General features: G+C 29.7%; 2 protein-coding genes across 2 annotated transcripts; both read left to right on the top strand.

The window, feature by feature from the left end:
• Positions 1–1,814: 1,814 nt before the first annotated feature.
• LOC132945395 (uncharacterized) lies at positions 1,815–8,884 on the top strand. The gene is made up of 3 exons (XM_061015128.1): positions 1,815–1,965; positions 8,121–8,277; positions 8,347–8,884. Exons 1-3 carry the CDS (start codon positions 1,815–1,817, stop codon positions 8,882–8,884), a joined length of 846 nt encoding a protein of 281 aa, XP_060871111.1.
• On the top strand, positions 2,587–3,780 carry LOC132936285 (uncharacterized; the record flags this gene model as incomplete). Its single annotated transcript, XM_061002983.1, has 2 exons — positions 2,587–2,792; positions 2,874–3,780. Coding segments are annotated over 2 exons (1,113 nt in total), but the record flags the coding sequence as incomplete, so codon positions are not given.
• Positions 8,885–10,354: the final 1,470 nt, after the last annotated feature.

Here is a 10,354-nt window from a genome sequence, read left to right as displayed (position 1 = left end):
ATTAGGGGACATTTTCAGTGCATATGGAATAAATTTGGATGAACAGAACCATATTTTAAGTTTGATGGATAATTTTATTAGTACAATGAGAGTACACGGAAAAAAAAAAACTTATGACATTCCAAAAGGGAATTCTGATTTCAAATTTATCTTTAAGAAACCTGTACAAAGATCTTAAAGATTATATTGGTATAGAATATATTATTACAAGACGACTTAACCAGGATGTAATTATAAGTTATTCTATCTACTTATTTATAAAAATAATTAATTATATGTACCTATATTTATTTAGGTATTAGAAAACTTTTTCAGTTTTATGAGAGGCATGGGAGGATCAAATGGCCATCCAACCCCTATAGATTTCAAGTATCGGTAATATTGAATTTACATAACTCACTAAAATATTTAACCTTTATTAAAATTAATCATCTATATTTTCAAGCCTAAGATGGTACATATTAGGAAAGCATTCTTCAGCATTTTTCATAAAAAATAGTAACACTGAAGATTCTATAAATGAAAATTGTTTACTGGAATCAAATGATAAATTTAATGAAAAGGACACACCACTTACAGCTCAGATATTTCAGACTTCTGAAATATTAGAAGAATCTACTGTAACGGAAACTGAAACAATAGAAAATGAATGTTTAAAACTATTAAATTCTTTTGAACTAGAGGTAGGTATCAAAAATATTCAAGGAATTTAATAAATAAATTAAATAAATAGAATGTTAATATATACCATTGTGGTTTTAGACAACTGTTGAAGAATTATACACTGCAAAAGATCCATGCGAGGAAGATAATTTGATGTACATATCTGGTTCTGTAGCAAAAAAATTTAAAAATAAATATCCATTCCTAGAGGATAATAACAATGAAACAAATATTGAAAGTGGATCATGGATGTCTTATATATCAAAAGGGTATATTTTGTAGTTTGTATTCTGCATTCCAGTAATCTGAAAAAATGTTGTTAAAAAATCAAATTTGTTGTTTATTATTTTTAGGGTATCTTACGTGTCCATCAAAAGATCTTTGGAATGTGTCAAAAGTCCTTGAAACCATTTTTATGCAAGCATTTGATAATGAAAGGGGTATCGTAAATAAATTAACCACTATAGTTAATCAGCATGTAAATGAAAAATGCATAATGATACCAAATGAAGTCATAGAATGCCTGGTCCGTACAAGAATGTATATACGTATACGAGAAATGAATAGGGCAGAAAAACAGAAGTCAAAATTGAAATATTTAACACAGAAGAATACACAACGGAAAAACTTAAAAAAATTCATAAAATAAATAAAAAACCACTGAACTATACCTATTATTTAGTCCTGCTCCTGCATTGAATCCCCAATGATGTGTCACACTAATTGTCTACTTCATTTAAAATTTTAATTATTATTGTTTAATGCATTATGGTGTCATGACCAAATGAACTAAACTAAATTAAAAACTAAACTACATTTATTTAGTTATGAATGCCGAATGGTTATGATATGAACAATAAAATATTTTTTCTTCTTAGGTATTTTACTGTTTCTGCCAAGTCTGGGGAAAATGCGCAGTGATAGGAAAAAATGGTTTTTTTGCGATCATGCCTGTTTATTTAGTCATGGCTGCAGCGACCGTCGCATGGAGTGGTTTTATGGGTTTTTACGGAAACGATTTTGTTATCGCGACAGGCGCGACTGCTGCATGCGGTCGACTGCAACGACTGGTTCTATGACCAGTGTTGTGCAGTCACTCGCAACGAACAAATTAATTTTTAAAATTTTTGTCTCCTTCTTCCCTCAACAAAATGAGTTTTACTCACGACGACGATGCAAAACTTTGCGAACTTGTGTCTAGCTACCCACAATTATATGATTTAAGTCATAAAGATTTTAAAGATATCATATTAAAAGATAATATATGGAAAGAAATTGCGACTTCATTGGGGAAAAAAACTGGTAAAGTGGTAAGTGCCTATATAATATCTTGATTACTATTCATTACTTCATTAGTATTATAAATTAAAATACTTTAGTTTTATAATATAGTTTATAGTATGTATATGAATTTAAAATAAAATAAAATTAGTAATATATGATTAATATGACGTATACTCCAAACGTTTACAACATGCATAGTTATTTTTAATCAACGCGTTTCTTGTGAACAACATTGTTTACATAGTCAAGGTACGGTTTCTTTGGCACGACTGGTCGCGACGACCGGTCGCTGCGGCCAGAGATCACAACGACATGTCGCTGCATATTTTTTTCTCCCGTGGTTTGCTTAGTACGACCGCGACGTGTCGTGGCAACTCGTATATTTATTATTTTTGTGATCATCAATACATTTGTCTAGTATACTTTCTGACTTGTTCTAGAACGCACGTGAGTAGTACTTCTATATTTATTGTATATTATTTAAATCTGGAAGTTTAATTTTAATTTTAATTCAACATGGAGACCATTATTATTAATAACAATAACATCCTTACTCTTCTGTTGGATGAGGAAAATGAAGATAACATTATTTTTTCAAATGTAGTGTCGACAAAAAAAAATCATACCAATAAAATATTTAAAAATCGTGCTAATGAGGGATTTTTTGAAATTTTAATCAACAGACATTTAAATAATGACGAAATTAAATTTTGTGATTTTTTTCGGGTTAATCGTAACCAGTTTGATTTTTTATTGTCGTTAGTGGAAAAAGAGTTGACCGTACAACCAACCAATGTTGTGAGTAGACCAATTACACCAGCAGAAAAATTAGCGGTAACTTTGAGGTAGGTGCATATTATGTCATTAAATTATTTGGTTAGGTATTTATTGATAACTAATTTAGTTGTACATGGCTTTTTAAATAGATATCTTGCTACTGGTGAGTCCTTAAGATCGCTGTCATTCGCATTTCGTATAAGCCACTGTTACTTAAGTAATATAGTAAGAAATACGCTGTTATTGTTGAAAACGAAATTGGTTCCAAGATTTTTAAAATCCTCGAATACCATTGATTTTAAACAAAAAGCAGAAGAATTCGCTTATAAATGGAACTTTCCTAATTGTATAGCAGCTATTGACGGGAAGCATATTCGTATTCGAAGTCCGAGTAATTCAGGGTCATTATTTCACAATTACAAAGACTTTTTTTCGATTGTTCTTCTGGCGATGGTGGATGCAAACTATAAATTTGTTGCTATTGATGTTGGGTCTTTTGGAAAAGAAGGGGATAGCGGAATATTTTTGAAATCCAACATGGGGCAACAGGTTTTAAATGGATCATTCGGATTTCCAGAACCTAGTAAACTTCCCGGATCAGATAAAATAGTACCTTATGTAATAGTAGGCGATGAAGCTTTTCGTTTGCACAAACATATTATGAAGCCATACACCAGAAAATCTGCAAGGGAAAACCATTCAGAAACTGTCTTCAACTACAGATTAAGTCGCGCTCGAAGAGTAACGGAGAACGCATTTGGGTTATTGAGTCAAACTTTCAGAATCTTTTATCAGCCAATTAATTTGGAAACAACGACTGTTGACGACCTGGTATGGGTATGTTGCTGTTTACATAACATGCTACGCGAGGGATATTTAGAGACAAAAAAACAGTCATTTTTTGAATTGAGAACAGCAGAAGAAACACCAATAAACAATATGATATCAATTTCTCGTCGAGGAGGTTTTTCAAGTATCGAAGGATTTGAAGTAAGAGATTTATATAAAGAATTTTTCAACAACGAAGGAGCTGTTTGTTGGCAACCAAAATTTTAAAATTAAATTTAAATTTAAAAAAAAATTTGTTATATTATAGTAATATTTTAATATGAATGTCTTATAATTTTTTGTACCTACTTCAATTTTCATACGCTTCTTTTCTGTTTTACATTAAATATTTTGTTTAATACATTTTTTTTGGAATAATTTAAGAATTTCGAATTGTATATAATATACATAGTAATTAATAGATACAGGTAAAATAAATAGATAGGGTTTGAACTTCAAATGAAAATAATGTCACATTGAAAATAATTTAAGAAATTTAAAATTCATAATTAATTAAATAGAACATTAAGCATTAGAAACTGTTAAAAATAAGTAAACAATATATTTATAAATATAAAATCATATTCATTATACAAAATCATTATTATTAACATTACTTCATTATTTTAAATTGTATTAACATAATATATTCCTTTTTAATAATTAATCATCATATTCGAATGTACTAAATTGTGAACAAGAAGATCCTGAATACAAACTTGCTGCTGTTGATGGTGAGGGTTGATTTGAATTAGAATTTTGGACATAACAGTTTTGTGGTAAATTTTCAAAATTATTGAGTGGTTGAATAGACAGTGGATATGGAGCTTGTTCAGGAACTGAATATTTTTGTTCTAAATCTGTCATTAAAGCAAACATTTTGGCTTTTGCCTCAATTTTCCCAGCACTTGGTAATTTTTTAACTGTCATGGCCAACGTCTTAAAAAACATGTCAATTTCGTCCAAGCTATCTTCTCTCTTCAACAACTGTTCATTTTGTTCTTGAATTTTCATAATTAATAAGTTCCGTTCTTCTGCCCTTTTAGTAAATGCATCTTCATTTTTTTTTGTCTTTGAGACACCACGTTTTTTTGTTGCTGGTAGTTTAGGCTGGTTAAACATTTCAGACGTGTCGTCCTCTATTTCATTTGATGTATTTTCAAGTACTTCTTCATCTTGTAAAATATCAACAGGTTCTTGTGATTCATTTCGGGGCACGTTAGAAGTCGACCTGATAATTTAAATATAATTAAGTACAAAAATAATTGCATTAAACATAAAATAATAAATAAAATCATATAAAATAATTATAATAATAATAAATTGTGGTATACGCATTTTTCATTGATAAAATTAATTAAATTACAGTAATATACATTATAAAACAACATGGACTAAAATAGGCCGCGTCGAACAATAATACCTAATATTTTTCAGATTTTTAAAATATAAAATGGATTCATTTTAATTTAATAAATCCCAACAAAAATAGTAAAATTATTTTCATATACCAGCTAGATTGTGTTATCGACTTATCGTTGTAATAAGCAATGGGTTGATATTATTAGAACATGTTCATTATTTGAAGAATAAAATAAATAATAATCATGTTCAAACATAAATAATATTAATATAATGTATAAAACACGTGAACAAAAATACACAATTATTGTTATTATAATACAACCGAGCAAGATACACCCTGTGCATTATCAAAATAAACTAACAGTATTTTCTCAGACCATTAATCAAAGTAACTAATAGGTATACGTACTCTCTTTCGTATTCAACTTTATCCAAAAAGACAAGATGAGGTGCCAAAAACCATTTTTTTTTTATTTGATGCTGCTGATCCTGTACCCAGCTTTCGTTTGCTTCTTGAATAAGAGTCCCTGATATTCCTCCAGCGTTTTTTAGTATCGTCCACTAAGATTATTAAAATAAATGTATTTTATTTTGAATACATAGATAAATAGTGGTATTTGTTTATTATTAACTTACAAGATTTCCCAATTTTAATTGATATATTTTTCCATATATCATCTTTCATCACATTGTTTTTATAATTTGCTTCTGCAATATTGTATAAAACGGGGTTGTTTTGTACTTCCTGTACAAGGACTTCATCTTCTGACGGTAAAAATATTATTTTTGACATATTGTCGCACTGAAGAGTCGCGGCGCACTGCTCTCGGAGCAGTCGTGTCGTCGGCCGCGACGACTGAAAGTTCGGTCGCGACGACATGTCGCATTTTGCAAACCAGTCTTTATGATTATCGTACTAGCAGTTATTAACGACATGTCGCGACGACCGGTCGTCGCGACCAGTCGTGCCAAAGAAACCGTACCTTCACAGTGAATATCTAATCTATATATAATCTATCTAAATATAATAATTATTCTCGTCAAATTCTTATAAATTCTTATACAAGTTACAAGTATCTAATAGTATCTAATATTATTCATTGAACATTTTATAGTGAATATAATATTACTACTGAAATAATTAATTTGATTATCTTGATGTTCTACCAATATTTTTACTTTGGGGTACCTATGAATGTTCGAAATCTGTGTTATTTCATATACCTAATACTTTTGGGAAAACTGTTTAGTGTTTTCTACACATAATAGTTGACATTTTGTCGACTTGTACTACATGCATTCTCGTCATGTTATGATTAATATAAACAAATCGTAATAAAAAATCCGCATTTCACAGACATTCACTTAATACTTTTTTTTTATAACATAAAACGTTTTTTGTGCTATTAAGGTTTTTAACATTATTATTTACTATGGCAAATGTATAGATACATATTACATTAAATATTACATTTTTAGTTAAAATAAAAAATCAACTTAAATATTTAAAGAATTTAAAAAATAATATAATAATTATTATTGTTGTTATCTAAAATTAAACATTAGTAACTAATAATAATTAAAGAAATAGTGGAAAACACTAGTGATAAATATTAATAGGATTATGATGTTCTAAAAACTATTTCATTTTGCCAATTTAATTTTCCTTCTTCATTAAAAAATGATTTAAAGGCATCTCGAACTTCAAATCCTTCAGTATTTCCATACCCTCCGTGTCCAACTAATGGCAACATATTTGTCTGTGTAGTATCTACTGGTTGTTGATTAATTTGTTGTGTATGGAGCTCTTCATACCCATCGCGAATTAAATTATGCAAACAACATGTAGCAGTTATTAATAAATCGCAAGTTTCCGGCTTGATTGCGATAGGTGTGTAATAAACTCTAAATATTTGACTTAAAAGGCCAAATGCATTTTCAGACACGCGCCTTGCTCGAGATAATCTATAATCAAAGATTTGTTTTTCAAAATCTTCCTTGGCTTGCGATCTATTGTAAGGTTTCATAATGTGGGTATGTAACCTGAAAGCTTCATCTCCAACTATGACGTATGGTAAACTTTTGTCAGCACCAGGGAGTTGAGTATTTTCGGGTAATCCAAATTGTTTTGAGTAAATCCGTTTTCCCATTGCAGATTTTGAAAATATTCCGCTATCTCCCTCTTTCCCATATGACCCTACGTCAATAGCTAAAAATTTAGACTTGGCATCAACAATCGCTAGTAGCACAATTGAAAAATAGTTTTTGTAATTGTAGTAAAGAGATCCTGACTTTTCTGGACATACAACACGGACATGCTTCCCATCTATGGCTCCCACACAGTTCGGAAAATTCCACCTCTCCCAAAATTCTACTGATCGAGCTTTGAAATCAGTTTCGGTTGGTTGTGGTAAAAGTATGGGCATTAAATTTTCACATATAGCTGATAATACTTGTTTTATAATATTCGATATTTCACTATGTGAAATTCGAAAATTATACGCCAATGATCGATATGATTCCCCAGTTGCTAGGTACCTAAACATTTTATTAAAATATTAGAATATTTGGTAACCTATCTACCTACCTGTAGGTGTACGGATAATAAATAAAATTGGTCCAAAATACCATCTCCCGAATAAACACCACAGAGCCACAACTGAATTTTTTTCAGAATTTTTTTTTTTAATATTAGTTTCATGCTTTTCTTCATTTTTCTACATTTGAAATATTTTTCACCCTTATATTAATTAGGTAAACCACTATCAACTTTTGATTTTCAAATGACAACCTATTCTAAAAGTTTTATAAACTAATAAAGCTATTTTTTTTTATGAATTATCGCGTTTAAATTTTCATTTTTCGTTATATTCCGCTGACGAAAGTTGAAAATTTTAACGTGAAAATGCATAAAAAAAATAGCTTTATTAATGTATGCAATTACTAATATAGGTTGTCATTTGAAAATCAAAATTCGATGTTGGTTTACCTAATAAATATAAGGGTGAAAAATATTAAAAATGTATACAAATGTAGAAAAGCATGAGACTAAAATTATTTTTAAAAAAAATTTGAAAAAAAGTCTATACTTTTTGAAATAATGAGTGTTCAACGACAAAAGAATCATCCTGTATATTATGGAGCTTACCGTCCGGAGTGTGATAACAACGGGATAAATATGTTCGTATTTATGTTATTTTTAGATGAAGATTGTAAAAAGAGATGGCGTTCGATTCGGGACCATTTTAAGCGTCTTAAAAGAGAAGCAAAATTAGGAACTGGATCTGCTGCTCGTAAACCAGTTAATAGGCCACTCTTAAAATATGTATCCTTCCTTTTGCAAGTTCCAGAAGAAAGGAGGTAATATAAAATGTGTAGACTTCAATTATAGTTTCTATAGGCGTTTTTAATAAATAACTCTTTTAATAGGACCCTATCTAATTTATCGGATATTGGACAAAACGAAGAGATCAGTAATGACAGTACATTGGAAGATCAAGATATTGATGTTGAATGTTTTGATACTAGTAATGCATCCGTTCAAACTTCACCACCAAGCAATACAGATGCATCTAAGTCAAAAAAAAGAAAAATGGAAAAAGTATCAGACATTTTAGCTGAAAATAGAGAGTCAAGACTGCAATTAATAGAAACATTGAAAGGTGCCGGTCAAAAACAAGAAGATGAAGTAGATGCATTTTATAAAAGTATTTCTCTTTCCGTAAAACGCCTTCCGCCATTACTGAGTTCCGAAATCAAGATGCAACATTTACAAAGTTTACATAATATAGAATTGAAATACATGCACAGTCAATCACAATACCAGCAACCATATTTTTGTCCTCAACAAAACATACCAGAGCATTCATTAGTTCATCAGACTCAGACTCAGACATACCAACCATTAGATCAACAAGAAAACCAAAGTTGTCCATCTCAACCCTTTTATGAGAATCTTCCATATTGACTTAGTGTCATAAAGAAGTGAGAGATTTCTTTTTATTTGATATTTTAAGTTATTATTAAGTTTTATATTTTATTCAAATGTTGAATGTGTGAACTTGTTGTATTTAGTGTACATATCAGTTCACACCATTTACCTATAAGTATTTAAATTCCTAACAGTACTTTTTTTTTAATTTTTTATCTTGATATTATAATATACTATATTGTTTGATTAAATTCCTTATTTAACTTATAACATTTTAGTTTGTTTTTACTTTTTGAATTTAATAAACCCTGAGCGAATTGAACTGCAACGTGGGATTTATTTTAATTTTCATGTGACTCTGTTTTTGGGTAAATATAAGTTTATATTTTGAAAAATAATTAATACTTAAATAAATACCTTAAAGTTACTGCAAGTTTTTCCTTTGGTGTTATAGGAAACTTCACAGTAGCTGTTGGCGCTTTAAAAATATATTGTGCGATGGCAGATAAAACATAATCAAATTGACATTTTGTCAACCTAAAATAGTTTTGAAATTTACATTCATCATCGATGAGGTGTTTCATAACCAAATTTTCAAATGTTCCTTCATTACGCCTTTCTGTAAACATATTGTGTACTTTTTTCCTCTTATTTTTTTTCGTGAACAGCAGATCTATGATTTGTTCATCTCGTTCTTCTTCTTCAAGAATATGCAGTAGAACAATCCTGGTAACGTCATCCATGGTTGAAAGTTGGTGATTAACTGCTTATGAAATAAATTTTTAGTTTACTGCATGCAGTAAACTGCATAAACAAAACCAGTGCTGCTACATGCGACGGACGCAACAGCGACTGCATGCGGTCAACTGCTGCAGTCAACTGCAGAAACGAAACCGTACCTTAAATTTTAGGAGGGACATGTTGACGATTTTTTGATTGTTTTTTTCCAAATATAATTGTTTAACAATCTCGCAAGCCAAAGCCATAAACAGTTAGCACTTTAGCAGTTAACATTAACAGTTGACAATCGTATTTTTTTCGACAGTTTCAAAAGTATTAAACTTCAGAAGTATTTTCTTAATTTATTTAAATATGAGACGTGGCTGTAAACAACGTTCCGTTGTATGGGATCTTTTTAAAATACATACTAATAATAAAACTGTTACGTGTCAAATATGTAAAAGGATTATAAATATAACGGAAACACGACAAACTTAAAAATTATAATCTTTTAATAAGGGTTTCCAGAACTTTTAAATTAGGTACACAGAATTATCTATCTGTTTCCCTTTTTCTTTGTAGTTATTTGAAACAGCTTAGTTTATTAATTTAAATTTTAAATAACCGCATTTCACATATTTTATAGAAAATGCCTTTCCACGTCCCATGGGTTTTTTTGAAAATAAGGCTATTATTTATTATATGTATTTTATAATATTAATTTCACAATTTTTGTATCTTTTCAATTTTATAATAGAACATTTAAAACGAATAGGTACACCCAAC

This window comes from Metopolophium dirhodum, chromosome 1 (genome assembly GCF_019925205.1).
Source record: "Metopolophium dirhodum isolate CAU chromosome 1, ASM1992520v1, whole genome shotgun sequence".
NCBI lineage: Eukaryota > Metazoa > Arthropoda > Insecta > Hemiptera > Aphididae > Metopolophium > Metopolophium dirhodum.
The sequence above is the reverse complement of the archived record's forward strand: the minus strand, read 5'-3'. Positions and strand labels throughout refer to the sequence as shown.

What these genes read in the sequence shown, in the direction of transcription:
- LOC132945395 (XM_061015128.1), top strand. Translation starts at nt 1,815, where the DNA reads ATGAGTTTTACTCACGACGACGATGCAAAACTTTGCGAACTTGTGTCT. An exon ending in TTCATTGGGGAAAAAAACTG is followed by an intron (nt 1,966 to 8,120) that starts GTAAAGTGGTAA and finishes TGTTATTTTTAG; the next exon opens with ATGAAGATTGTAAAAAGAGA. An exon ending in CAAGTTCCAGAAGAAAGGAG is followed by an intron (nt 8,278 to 8,346) that starts GTAATATAAAAT and finishes CTCTTTTAATAG; the next exon opens with GACCCTATCTAATTTATCGG.